The sequence below is a fragment of the Somniosus microcephalus genome, chromosome 12, assembly GCF_052327205.1.
Source record: "Somniosus microcephalus isolate GS21.2 chromosome 12, FLI_Smic_1.0, whole genome shotgun sequence".
In the NCBI taxonomy this organism is placed as follows: Eukaryota; Metazoa; Chordata; class Chondrichthyes; order Squaliformes; family Somniosidae; genus Somniosus; species Somniosus microcephalus.
The window spans coordinates 176,608,608-176,622,672 of NC_140998.1; the positions used below are offsets into that span (position 1 = coordinate 176,608,608).

Genomic DNA, 14,065 nt, shown 5'->3' on the forward strand with positions numbered 1-14,065 from the left:
GGAGGGAGGGAGGGGGAGAGTGAGTGAGGGGGAGGGAGGGGGAGAGAGTGAGTGAGGGGGAGAGAGTGAGTGAGGGGGAGGGAGGGGGAGAGAGTGAGTGAGGGGGAGGGAGGGGGAGAGAGTGGGAGGGAGGGGGAGAGAGTGGGAGGGAGGGGGAGAGTGAGTGAGGGGGAGGGAGGGGGGAGAGTGAGTGAGGGGGAGGGAGGGGGAGAGAGTGGGAGGGAAGGGGAGAGTGAGTGAGGGGGAGAGAGTGGATGAGGGAGGGGGAGGGGGGAGGGGGAGAGAGGAGGGAGGGGGGAGAGAGTGGGTGGGGGAGGGGGGAGAGCAAAGGGGACGGGATGGGGAGAGAGGAGGGAGGGGGAGAGAGTGGGTGGGGGAGGGGGAGAGCAAAGGGGACGGGATGGGGGAGAGAGGGGGAGGGGGAGAGAGTGGATGAGGGAAGGGAGGTGGCGAGAGAAGCAGGGAAGGGGAGAGTGTGGGTGAGGGAGGGGGAGGGGGTAGTGGGGGAGGGAGGGGGGGAGTGCGGGGGGAGTGGAGGAGGGAGGGGGGCAGGGATAGATGGTAGAGTGAGTGTGGGGCAGAGGGAGTTTAGAAAGAGGCAGGTGTGAGATGGAAATATAGAGAAAAAAGGAGTGAGACAGAAATATGGGCTGAAAGCTGCCGACCGTGTCCAAGACCACAGAACCAGAGAGTGCGGCCAGTCGTTTCAAGAGGGTGATTTGAAAATGAATCAGAGTCAGAAATACATGAAGGAGAGTATTGTGTCCAATTCTGGGCACCGCACTTTAGGAAGGATGTCAAGGCCTTGGAGAGGGTGTGGAGGAGATTTACTAGAATGGTACCAGGGATGAGGGACTTCAGTGATGTGGAGAGACTGGAGAAGCTGGGGTTGTTCTCCTTAGAGCAGAGAAGGTTTAGAGGAGATTTAATAGAGGTGTTCAAATCATGAAGAGTTTTGATCGAGTAGATAGAGAGAAACTGTTTCCAGTGGCAGGAGGGTCGGTAACCAGAGGACACAAAGTTATGATCATTGGTAAAAGAACCAGAGGGGAGATGAGGAAAATTGTTTTTACACAGCGAGTTGTTGTGGTCTGGAATGCGCTGCCTGAAAGGGCGGTGGAAGCAGATTCAATGGTAACTTTCAAAAGGGAATTGGAGAAATACTTGAAAATGCGAAATGTGCAGGGCTGTGGGGAAAGAGCAGGGGAGAGTGGGACTAATTGGAGAGCTCGTTCAAAGAGCAGGCACAGGCCCGATGGGCCGAATGGCCTCCTCCTGTGTGGTAGGAGGGACAGCCAGTGGGAGAGGGCTGTGGATTGTGTAGTAGGAGGGACAGCCAGTGGGAGAGGGCTGTGGATTGTGTGGTAGGAGGGACAGCCAGTGGGAGAGGGCTGTGGATTGGGTGGTAGGAGGGACAGCCAGTGGGAGAGGGCTGTGGATTGGGTAGTAGGAGGGACAGCCAGTGGGAGAGGGCTGTGGATTGTGTGGTAGGAGGGACAGCCAATGGGAGAGGGCTGTGGATTGGGTAGTAGGAGGGACAGCCAGTGGGAGAGGGCTGTGGATTGGGTAGTAGGAGGGACAGCCAATGGGAGAGGGCTGTGGATTGGGTAGTAGGAGGGACAGCCAGTGGGAGAGGGCTGTGGATTGTGTGGTAGGAGGGACAGCCAGTGGGAGAGGGCTGTGGATTGGGTGGTAGGAGGGACAGCCAGTGGGAGAGGGCTGTGGATTGTGTGGTAGGAGGGACAGCCAATGGGAGAGGGCTGTGGATTGTGTAGTAGGAGGGACAGCCAATGGGAGAGGGCTGTGGATTGGGTGGTAGGAGGGACAGCCAGTGGGAGAGGGCTGTGGATTGGGTGGTAGGAGGGACAGCCAGTGGGAGAGGGCTGTGGATTGTGTAGTAGGAGGGACAGCCAGTGGGAGAGGGCTGTGGATTGTGTAGTAGGAGGGACAGCCAGTGGGAGAGGGCTGTGGATTGTGTAGTAGGAGGGACAGCCAGTGGGAGAGGGCTGTGGATTGTGTAGTAGGAGGGACAGCCAATGGGAGAGGGCTGTGGATTGTGTGGTAGGAGGGACAGCCAGTGGGAGAGGGCTGTGGATTGGGTGGTAGGAGGGACAGCCAGTGGGAGAGGGCTGTGGATTGTGTGGTAGGAGGGACAGCCAGTGGGAGAGGGCTGTGGATTGTGTGGTAGGAGGGACAGCCAGTGGGAGAGGGCTGTGGATTGGGTGGTAGGAGGGACAGCCAGTGGGAGAGGGCTGTGGATTGGGTGGTAGGAGGGACAGCCAGTGGGAGAGGGCTGTGGATTGGGTGGTAGGAGGGACAGCCAGTGGGAGAGGGCTGTGGATTGGGTTTAAATGGAGGGAGAGGGTTACAGACGCTGAACCTCTCTATTCATTGGAGGAGAATCCCATTCCACCATCCGTTCTGGGAGTGAGCGGTCCATCATTCCTGGTCACCTTGTCCTTCCCTCTCCGCAGGGATCCTGGAGACAGACATCACGTTCCTGGTGATATTCATCCTGCTTTTCTTCACCTCCTGCTGTTTTGCTTGTGAGTATCGCACCCAACGTATGGTGTTACGGGAATATCGGAGCGCGGGAATGGCAGATATCGGAGTGCGGGAATGGCGGATATCGGAGCGTGGGAATGGCGGATATCGGAGCGCAGGAATGGCGGATATCGTTGCGCGGGAATCACACACACAGAAACCCCACAGTGCAGATAGAGGCCATTTCGGCCCATCGAGCCTGCACCGGCACATATCCCACCCTATCCCCGTAACCCCACGTATTTAATCCCCCTAACACTAAGGGTCAATTTATCATAGCCAATCAACCTAACCCACACATCTTTGGACTGTGGGAAGAAACCGGAGCACCCGGAGAAAACCCGCGCAAACACGGGGAGAATGTGCAAACTCCACACAGACAGTCGCCCGAGGCTGGATTCGAACCCGGGTCTCTGGCGCTGTGAGGCAACAGTGCTAACCACTATGCGGATATCGTTGCGCGGGAATGGCGGATATCGTAGCGCGGGAATGGCGGATATCGGAGCGTGGGAATGGCGGATATCGGAGCGCGGGAATGGCGGATATCGGAGCGCGGGAATGGCGGATATCGGAGCGCTGGAATGGCGGATATCGGAGCGCGGGAATGGCGGACATCGGAGCGCAGGAATGGCGGACATCGGAGCGCGGGAATGGCGGACATCGGAGCGCGGGAATGGTGGATATCGGAGCGCGGGAATGGCGGATATCGGAGCGCGGGAATGGCGGACATCGGAGCGCGGGAATGGCGGACATCGGAGCGCGGGAATGGCGGACATCGGAGCGCGGGAATGGCGGAGATCGGAGCGCGGGAATGGCGGAGATCGGAGCGCGGGAATGGCGGAGATCGGAGCGTGGGAATGGTGGATATTGGGCATGGGAATGGCGGATATCGGAGTGTGGGAATGGCGGATACCGGAGCGTGGGAATGGGATTGGGATGAGACCCTTTGTCCCACCGTCCTTCCATATGAGTGTCTCAGCAGCGAAGGGTGGGGAGGGGATTGTTCGGACTGCATGGTCTTGTGTTCGGTGTTTGAGAATCTGACGCTCTTCTCTGCTCCTGTAGATCTGCTGAAGGCTCGTCTGCTCCTACACACCACGTACAAGATGTTCATGACAGCAGCAGGCGTGGAAGGTGAGTGAGAATATCGGGTTTGATGAAGGCGACTGGTCCCGCCCGGCCTACTCCCAGGGCCCGAGACTGGCCCGAGACCGGCCCCACCCGGCCGACTCCCAGGGCCCGAGACTGGCCCGAGACCGGCCCCTCCCGGCCTACTCCCAGGGCCCGAGACTGGCCCCGCCCGGGGCCCGTGACCGGCCCTGCCCGGCCCACTCCCAGGGCCCGAGTCTGGCCCCGCCCAGCCTAATCCCAGGGCCCAAGACTGGCCCAGCCCGGCCCACTCCCAGGTCCCGAGACTGGCCCTGCCCGGCCCACTTGCGGGGCCCGAGACTGGCCCTGCCCGGCCCACTCCCAGGGCCCGAGACTGGCCCCACCCAGCCTAATCCCAGGGCCCAAGACTGGCCCAGCCCGGCCCACCCCCAGGGCCTGACACCGGCCCCGCCTGACCTACTCCTAGGGCCCGACACTGGACCCGCCCGGCCTACTCCCAGGGCCCAAGACTGGCCTCGCCCGGGTCCCGAGACCGGGCCCACTCCCAGGGCCCGAGACTGGCCCCGCCTGGCCTACGCCCAGGGCCCGAGACTGGCCCCGCCCGGGGCCCGAGACCGGCACCACCCAGCCCACTCCCAGGCCCTGAGACCGGCCCCGCCCGGCCTAAACCCATGGGGGCCTGACTCTGGCCCCGCCCGGCCTACACCCAGGGCCCAAGACTGGCCCAATCCGGCCTACTCATACGGCCCAAGACTGGCAGCGCCCGGCCTACTCACAGCATTTAGAGACTGGATCTAACCAGCAATGTATCTGGGAGTGTCTGATGGGACAGTGTAGAGGGAGCTTTACTCTGTATTTAACCCGTGCTGTACCTGCCCTGGGAGTGTTTGATGGGACAGTGTAGAGGGAGCTTTACTCTGTATTTAACCCGTGCTGTACCTGCCCTGGGAGTGTTTGATGGGACAGTGTAGAGGGAGCTTTACTCTGTATCTAACCCGTGCTCTACCTGCCCTGGGAGTGTTTGATGGGACAGTGTAGAGGGAGATTTACTCTGTATTTAACCCGTGCTGTACCTGCCCTGGGAGTGTTTGATGGGACAGTGTAGAGGGAGCTTTACTCTGTATCTAACCCCAGTGCGTCGCCATGCATCATTGGGAATACTGAAGCCTGCTACAGAGCTCCCACAACCCAGTGCTGGTCTCATGGTGTCGGGTTTTACGGATCGTTTTCCCTCTCTCTCAGTCCTCAGCCTGGCGTTCTTCTGCATTTACTGGGGACAGTACGGCAGAGATGGAGTCGGCAACTATGCCATCAAAATCTTGGGTGAGTCTAAGCTGCAAAAAGCAAACTGGTGAGTGGTCGGCGGAGGGGAGCGCAGGGCGGGGGAGGGCGCTGTGGGGTGGGGGAGGGGTGCGAGGGGCGGGGGTGGGGGAGCGCGGGTGGGGGAGGAGAGCGGTGGGAGGGGGAGGGGGCGGGGGAGGGGGGCCGTGGGAGGGGGAGGGGAGCAGGGGGCGGGGGAGGAGGGCGCGGGCGGAGGCGGGGGAGGGGAGGGCGAGGAGGGGGGTCGAGAGCAGGGGAGGGGGGAGGGGAGCCTGGGAGGGTGAGGGGGAGGGGAGCTGGGGAGGGGAGCAGGGGGCGTGGGAGGAGGGCGCGGGCGGAGGGGAGGGTGAGGGGAAGATGGGGCGGGGGAGGGTGGAGGGGAGCTGGGGTCGTGGGCGGGGTTGGGGGAGGGGAGCTGGGGTCGTGGGTGGGGGAGGGGAGGGGCCCGCGGGCGGGGAAGGGGGAGGGGAGGGGGCCGCGGGCGGACGCTGTAAACTGGAGCTGGATTCTCTCTCTCTTTCTGAACCTCTCCTTTTCCCCGCAGCGAAGCTCCTCTTTTCCCTGAGCTTCCTGATCTTCTTGCTGATGTTGATCCTGCTCGGCAAAGGATTCACCGTCACCAGGTACAGAGTCCGCATTGCTGTGGGTAACCACGGGTCATGATTGGTCCGTGACCCGAACACCTGGGGGCGTCATGCTTTGAAGGGGGGAGGGGGAGCGCCTTTCACCACCTCAGGACGTCCCAAAAAGCTTCACAGCCAATAAAGCTCTTTTTTGAGGTGTGGTCACTGTTGCAATGTAGGAAACGTAGCAGCCTATTTGCGCACAGCAAGCTCCCACAAGCAGCAATGTGATAATGAGCAGATCATGTTTTTTAGTGATGTTGGTTGAGGGCTAAATATTGGCAGGACACCGGAGATAACTCCCATGTTCTTCTTCGAAATAGTGGCCATGGGATATTTTTACATCCACCTGAGAGAGCAGACGGGGCCTCGGTTTAACGTTTCATCCGAAAGACGGCGCTCCCTCAGTACTGTCCCTCCGACAGTGCGGCACTCCCTCAGTACTGCCCCTCCGACAGTGCAGCGCTCCTTCAGTACTGCCCCTCCAAAAGTGCGGCGCTCCTTCAGTACTGCCCCTCCGACAGTGCGACGCTCCCTCAGTACTGCCCCTCCGACAGTGCGATGCTCCCTCAGTACTGCCCCTCCGACAGTGCGGCGCTCCCTCAGTACTGCCCCTCCGACAATGCGGGGCTCCCTCAGTGCTGCCCCTCCGACAGTGCGGCGCTCCCTCAGTACTGCCCCTTCGACAGTGCGGCGCTCCCTCAGTACTGCCCCTCCGACAGTGCGGCGCTCCCTCAGTACTGCCCCTTCGACAGTGCGGCGCTCCCTCAGTACTGCCCCTTCGACAGTGCGGCGCTCCCTCAGTACTGCCCCTTCGACAGTGCGGCGCTCCCTCAGTACTGCCCCTTCGACAGTGCGGCGCTCCCTCAGTACTGCCCCTCCGACAGTGCAGCACTCCCTCGGTACTGTCCCTCCGACAGTGCGGCGCTCCCTCGGTACTGCCCCTCCGACAGTGCAGCACTCCCTCGGTACTGTCCCTCCGACAGTGCGGCGCTCCCTCAGTACTGCCCCTCCGACAGTGCAGCACTCCCTCGGTACTGTCCCTCCGACAGTGCGGCAGTCCCTCAGTCCTGCCCCTCCGACAGTGCAGCACTCCCTCGGTACTGTCCCTCCGACAGTGCGGCGCTCCCTCGGTACTGCCCCTCCGACAGTGCAGCACTCCCTCGGTACTGTCCCTCCGATAGTGCGGCAGTCCCTCAGTCCTGCCCCTCCGACAGTGCGGCGCTCCCTCGGTACTGCCCCTCCGACAGTGCAGCACTCCCTCGGTACTGCCCCTCCGATAGTGCGGCAGTCCCTCAGTCCTGCCCCTCCGACAGTGCAGCACTCCCTCGGTACTGTCCCTCCGACAGTGCAGCACTCCCTCGGTACTGCCCCTCCGATAGTGCGGCGCTCCCTCGGTACTGTCCCTCCGACAGTGCGGCAGTCCCTCAGTCCTGCCCCTCCGATAGTGCGGCGCTCCCTCGGTACTGTCCCTCCGACAGTGCGGCAGTCCCTCAGTACTGCCCCTCCGATAGTGCGGCGCTCCCTCAGTCCTGCCCCTCCGATAGTGCGGCGCTCCCTCGGTACTGTCCCTCCGACAGTGCGGCAGTCCCTCAGTCCTGCCCCTCCGACAGTGCGGCGCTCCCTCGGTACTGTCCCTCCGACAGTGCGGCGCTCCCTCGGTACTGTCCCTCCGACAGTGCAGCACTCCCTCGGTACTGCCCCTCCGACAGTGCAGCACTCCCTCACTGTGAGTATCAGCCTAGATTTTTGTGCTCAAGTCTCCGGAGTCTGACTTGAACCCATGACCTTCTGAGTCCGAAGTGATGGAAGATGTTTCCACTTATGGGCGAGTCCAGAACCAGGGGCCATCAATATAAGATCGTCACTAATAAATCCAATAGGGAAATCAGCAGAAACTTCTTTCCCCAGAGACTGGTCAGAATGGGGAACTCGCTCCCACAGGGAGTGGTTGAGGCGAATAGTAGAGATGCATTTAAGGGGAAGCTGGATAAACACATGAGGAAGAAAGGAATAGACGGATATGTTGATGAGGTGAGATGAGGAGGGGTGGGAGGAGGTTTGTGTGGAACATAAACACCAGCATGGACCAGTTGGGCCGAATGGCCTGTTTCTGTGCAGTATACTCGATGTAACTCAATGTAGTCTTGTGCCATAAGTATGACTCTAAGTATATGTGTAATTATTAATGATATTACTTATCATTGTTATGCTTAATTCCTACAAAAGCCTTTGAACCCTGTGGGGAAAATTAATAATTTTAATTCTGACATCAACAACATTTTGCAGGACTAGGGTATAAAAGGATCTGGAGCTAAGATACAGATCAGCTGTGATCTCATGGAATGGTGGAACAGGCTCGAGGGGCTGAATGGCCTCCTCCTGTTCCTGTGTAACAGGCTCGATAGGCTGAATGGGCCTCCTCCTGTTGCTGTGTAACAGGCTCGAGGGGCTGAATGGCCTCCTCCTATTCTTGTGTGACAGGCTCGAGGGGCTGAACGGCCTCCTCCTATTCCTATGAATAATTTCTAGACTTGTCTATTCCAACACTCTCCTGGCTGGTCTTCCATCCTCCATAAACTTGAGCTCATCCCAAATCTCTGCTGCCCCGTGTCCTAACTCGCACCAAGTCCCGTTCACCCATCACCCCTGTGCTCGCTGACCAACATTGGCTCCTGGTTAAGCAACGCCTCAATTAAAAAATTCTCATCCCTGTGTTCAAATCCCTCCATGGCCCTCACCCCCTCCCTATCTCTGTAACCTCCTCCAGCCCCACAACCCTCCAAGATCTCAGCACTCCTCTGATTCTGGTCTCTTGAGCATCCCTGATTTTAATCGTTCCACCATTGGTGGCCGTGTCTTCAGCTTCCTGGGCCCTAAGCTCTGGAATTCCCTCCCTAAACCTCTCCGCCTCTCTACCTCTCTTTCCTCCTTTAAGACGCTCCTTAAAACCTACCTCTTTCACCAAGCCCCTGTCCTAATATCTAACGTGGCTCGGTGTCAATTTTTGTTTGATAATACCCCTGTGAAGAGCCTTTAAAAAAAATTCTTTCATGGGATGTGGGCGTCGCTGACAAGGCCGGCATTTATTGCCCAGCCCTAGTTGCCCTTGAGAAGGTGGCGGTGAGCCGCCTTGAACCGCTGCAGTCCGTGTGGTGAAGGTACTCCCACAGTGCTGTTAGGGAGGGAGTTCCAGGATTTTGACCCAGCGACGATGAAGTAACGGCCGATATATTTCTAAGTCAGGATGGTGTGTGACTTGGAGGGGAACTTGGAGGTGGTGGTGTTCCCATGCGCCTGCTGCCCTTGTCCTTCTAGGTGGTAGAGGTCGCGGGTTTGGGAGGTGCTGCCGAAGAAGCCTTGACGAGTTGCTGCAGTGCATCTTGTAGCTGGTACACACTGCAGCCACGGTGCGCCGGTGGTGGAGGGAGTGAATGTTTAAGGTGGTGAATGGGGTGCCAATCAAGCGGGCTGCTTTGTCCTGGATGGTGTCAAGCTTCTTGAGTGTTGTTGGAGCTGCACTCATCCAGGCAAGTGGAGAGTATTCCATCACACTCCTGACTTGTGCCTTGTAGATGGTGGAAAGGCTTTGGGGAGTCAGGAAGTGAGACACTCGCCGCAGAATACCCAGCCTCTTGTTGCCACTGTCTTTAGGTGGCTGGTCCAGTTAAGTTTCTGGTCAATGGTGACCCCCAGGATGTTGATAGTGGGGGATTCGGCGATGGTGATGCCATTGAATGCCAAGGGGAGATGGTTAGACTCTTCCTTGTTGGAGATAGTCATTGTGTGTCGTGAATGATAACTGCCACTTATCAGCCTTGGGACATTTTACTATGCTAAAGGTGCTGTATAAACTGAGGATAAGATGTGTTCCCCAACACCGTGTTTTTCTCTCTTCTCAGAGGTCGGATCAGCCACAGTGGATCAGTCAAGCTTACTGTTTACATGACGCTCTACACCATCACCCACATCATTCTCTTCATCTACGAGGCAGAGGTGAGGCTCACGACTGAGGTTGTCCCGCGAGTGGTTGCCGGGAGATGGAGGGCAGGGTGGAGAGAACACACCGGAACACGGACCAGAGTTTGACGTTGCTCAAAGTCCTGATCGGACCTCCATGAGCCCCACACACAGAGCAGGAAAGGCCCAGGCTCCATCCCCGGCCTGTGCTGAGTTAGCCTGATCTCACCCGGTGTGGGACTGAGCCCCAGACACACACACAGAGCAGGAAAGGCCCAGGCTCCATCCCCGGCCTGTGCTGAGTTAGCCTGATCTCACCCGGTGTGGGACTGAGCCCCCCCCACCACACACACAGAGAGCAGGAAAGGCCCAGGCTCCATCCCCGGCCTGTGCTGAGTTAGCCTGATCTCTGTCAAGGTAGGTGGGGGGGTGGGGTGTTAAATTGGTCCTCAGTGTCCGTGAGTGCAGATGGGAAGAATCAGCCAGGGTTCCTGCTCCTGATTACTATCCAGTCACCCCTGCTGGACAGTGAGTCCGCGTGTGGGCTATTCAACTGTGGGACTTCACAGCCCAGTCCATCCCTGCTCTCAGCTGACAGAATAATGGAGGATTGTCTCGGAATTTCTCTGTGTCTTTGCTCATCATTACACTTCCATTTCAGTTTCCCTCTGTCTTGCTCTCTTTCTCTTGTCTCCCTCTCTTTCTCTCTCCCTCCCCCTCTTTCCACCTCCCTTCTCTCGATCGATCTCTCTCGACACCTCTCTCGCTCCCTCTTTCTCGCTCCCTGACCCTCGGTCCCTATCTCACTTCCTCTCTATCTCTCCCTGACTCTTGCTCCCTCTCTCTCGATTCCCTCTCTCGCTCCCTGACTCTCGATTCCCTCTCTCTCGCTCCCTGACTCTTGCTCCCTCTCTCGCACCACGACTCTCGATTCCCTCTCTCTCGCTCCCTGACTCTCGCTCCCTCTCTCGCTCTCCCTGACTCTTGCTCACTCTCGCTCCCTCTCGCGCTCCCTGACTCTCGCCCCCTCTCTCGCTCTCCCTGACTCTCGCTCCCTCTCTCGTTCCCTGTCTCGCTCTACCTTGCTCCCTCTCACGTTCCCTCTCTCGCTCTACCTTGCTCACTCGCTCGCTCCCTCTCTCGTCCCCTCTCGCTCTACCTCGCTTCCTCTCTCGCCCCCTCTCTCGCCCCTCTCTCGTTCCCTGTCTCGCTCCCTCTCTCGTTCCCTGTCGCTCTACCTCGTTCCCTCATTCCCTGTCTCGCTCTCTTGTTCCATGTCTCGCTCTACCTCGCTGTCCCTGATTCTCGCTCCCTAACTCTCGCTCCCTCTCTCGCTCCCTCTCTCGCTCCCTCTCTCGCTCCTTCTCTCGCTCCTTCTCTCACTCTCTCTCTCGCTCTCTCTCTCTCTCGCTCCCTTTCTCGCTCCCGGACTCTCTCTCTAGCTCTCTCCCTGACTTTCGCTCCCTCTCTCACTCCCTCTCTCTCGCCCCCTCTCTCGTTCCCTGTCCAGCTCTACCTCGCCCCTCTCTCGTTCCCTCTGTTGTTCTACCTTGCTCCCTCTCTCGTTCCCTCTGTCGTTCTACCTCGCTCCCTCTCTCGCTCCATCTTGCTCTCGTTCCATGTCTCGCTTTACTTCGCTCCCTCTCTCGTTCCCTGACTTTCGCTCCCTCTCTCGCTCCCTGACACTCACTCCCTCTCTCGCTCTCCCTTACTCTCGCTCCCCGACTCTCGCTCCTTGACTCTCGCTCTCTCTCTCGCTCCCTCTCTCTCTGCTCTCTCCCTGACTTTCGCTCCCTCTCTCGCTGCCAGACTCTCGCTCCCTGACTCAAGCTCCCTCTCTCTCGCTCCCTCTCTCGCACCCTGACTCTTGCTCCCTGACTCTCGCTCCCTCTCTCGCTCCCTGACTCTCGCTCCCTGACTCTCGCTCTCTCTCTCGCTCCCTCTCTCGCTCCCTGACTCTCGCTCCCTGACTCTCGCTCCCTCTCTCGCTCCCTGACTCTCGCTCCCTCTCTCGCTCCCTGTCTAGCTCTACCTTGCCCCTCTCTCGTTCCCTCTGTTGTTCTACCTCGCTCCCTCTCTCGCTCACTCTCTCGTTCCCTCTGTCGTTCTACCTCGCTCCCTCTCTCGCTCCATCTCACTCTCGTTCCATGTCTCGATTTACCTCGTTCCCTCTCTCGTTCCCTGACTCTCGCTCCCTGACTCTCACTCCCTCTCTCTCTCCCTGACTTTCGCTCCCACACTTGCTCCCTCTCTTGCTCCCTCTCTCGCTCCCTGACTCTCGCTCCCTCTCTCGTTCCCTCTGTCGTTCTACCTCGCTCCCTTTCTCGTTCCCTCTGTCGTTCTGCCTCGCGCCCCCTCTCGCTTCCTGTCTCGTTCTACCTCGCTCCATCTCACTCGCGCTCTCGTTCCATGTCTCGCTCCACCTCGCTCCCTCTCTCACTCCCTCTCTCGTTCCCTGTCTTGCTCCCTGACTCTCGCTCCCTCTCTCGCTCTCCCTGACTCTCGCTCCCCCTCTCGCTCCCACTCTCAATTGCTGACTCTTGCTCCCTCCCTCACTCCCTGACTCTCGCTCACTCTCTCGCTCCTTCTCTCCATCCCGCACTCTCGCTCCCTCGCTCGCTCCCTGACTCTTGCTCCCTCTCTCGCGCCCTGACTCTCGCTCCCTCTCTCGCTCCCTGACTCTCGCTCCTTCTCTCCATCCCGGACTCTCGCTCCCTCTCTCGCTCCCTGACTATCTCTCCCTCTCCCGCTCACTCTCTCGCTCCCCCTCTCAATCCCTGACCCTCTCTCGCTCCCTCATTCGCTCACTGAATCTCGCTCCCTCTCTCGCTCCCTGACTGAAGCTCCCTCTCTCAATCCCTAACTCTCGCTCCCTCTCTCGCTCACTGACTCAAGCTCCCTCTCTCGCTCGCTGACTCTCGCTCCCTCTCTATCTCTCCCTGACTCTCGCTCCCTCTCTCTCCCTCTCTCTCGTTTCCAGTCTCGCTCTACCTCACTCTACCTCGCTCCCTCTCTCGCTCCCTCTCTCGCTCCCTCTCTCGCCCCCTCTCTCGCTCCCTCTCTCGCTCCCTCTCTCGCCCCCTCTCTCGCCCCCTCTCTCGCCCCCTCTCTCGCTCCCTCTCTCGCTTCCTCTCTCGCTCCCTCTCTCGTTCCCTGTCTAGCTCTACCTCGCTCCCTGTCTCGCTCTACCTCGCTCCCACTCTCGTTCCCTGTCTCGCTCGACCTCGCTCCCTCTCTCGTTCCCTGTCTTGCTCTACCTTGCTCCCTCTCTCGTTCCCTGTCTCGCTCTACCTTGCTCCCTCTCTCATTCCCTGTCTCGCTCTACCTTGCTCCCTCTCTCATTCCCTGTCTTGCTCTACCTCGCTCCCTGTCTCGCTCCCTGTCTCGCTCCCTGTCTCGCTCTCTCTCTCGCTCCCTCTCTCGCTCTACTTTGCTCCCTCTCTTGCTCCATGTCTCGCTCTACCTCACTCCCTCTCTCGCTCCATCTCACTCGCTCTCTCGTTCCATGTCTCACTCTACCTCGCTCCCTCTCTCGATCCCTATCTCGCTCCCTGACTCTCACTCCCTCTCGCTCTCCCTGACTATCGCTCCCACTCCTGCTCTCCCACTCTCTTTTGCTCCCTCTCTCGCTCGCTGACTCTCGCTCCCTCTCTCTCTCCCTAAATCTCGCTCCCTCTCTCGCTCCCTCTCTCCCTGACTCTCGCTCCCTCTCTCGCTCCCTCTCTCCCTGACTCTCGCTCCCTCTCTCGAACGTCTCTCGCCCCCTGACTCTCGCTCCCTGACTCTCGCTCCCTCTCTCGCTCCCTGACTCTCGCTCCCTGACTCTCGCTACCTGACTCTCGCTCCCTGACTCTCGCTCCCTGACTCTCGCTCCCTGACTCTCGCTCCCTGACTCTCGCTCCCTGACTCTCGCTCCCTCTCTCGCTCCCTCTCTCGCTCCCTGACTCTCGCTCCCTGACTCTCGCTACCTGACTCTCGCTCCCTGACTCTCGCTCCCTGACTCTCGCTCCCTGACTCTCGCTCCCTGACTCTCGCTCCCTCTCTCGCTCCCTCTCTCGCTCCCTGACTCTCGCTCCCTCTCTCACTCCCTGACTCTCGCTCCCTCTCTCACTCCCTCTCTCGCCCCCTGACTCTCGCTCCCTCTCTCGCTCCCTCTCTCGCTCCCTCTCTCGCTCCCTCTCTCGCTCCCTCCCTCGCTCCCTGACTCTCGCTCCCTGACTCTCGCTCCCTGACTCTCGCTCCCTGACTCTCGCTCCCTCTCTCGCTCCCTCTCTTGCTCCCTGACTCTCGCTCCCTCTCTCACTCCCTGACTCTCGCTCCCTGACTCTCGCTCCCTCTCTCACTCCCTCTCTCGCCCCCTGACTCTCGCTCCCTCTCTCGCTCCCTCTCTCGCTCCCTCTCTCGCTCCCTCTCTCGCTCCCTCCCTCGCTCCCTGACTCTCGCTCCCTCTCTCGCTCCCTGACTCTCGCTCCCTGACTCTCGCTCCCTGACTCTCGCTCCCTGACTCT

General features: G+C 59.5%; 1 protein-coding gene across 1 annotated transcript in view; it reads left to right on the forward strand.

The window, feature by feature from the left end:
* The first annotated feature begins 2,465 nt into the window (after positions 1-2,465).
* tmem145 (transmembrane protein 145) overlaps positions 2,466-14,065 on the forward strand; it is a 490,673-nt gene continuing 479,073 nt past the window's right edge. Inside the window, exons 1-5 of the mRNA XM_086003868.1 lie at positions 2,466-2,546; positions 3,610-3,678; positions 4,897-4,977; positions 5,519-5,597; positions 9,500-9,593. Coding sequence (XP_085859994.1) covers positions 3,651-3,678; positions 4,897-4,977; positions 5,519-5,597; positions 9,500-9,593 — 282 coding nt within the window. The 5' untranslated portion in view covers positions 2,466-2,546; positions 3,610-3,650. The remainder of the gene's footprint in view (positions 2,547-3,609; positions 3,679-4,896; positions 4,978-5,518; positions 5,598-9,499; positions 9,594-14,065) is intronic.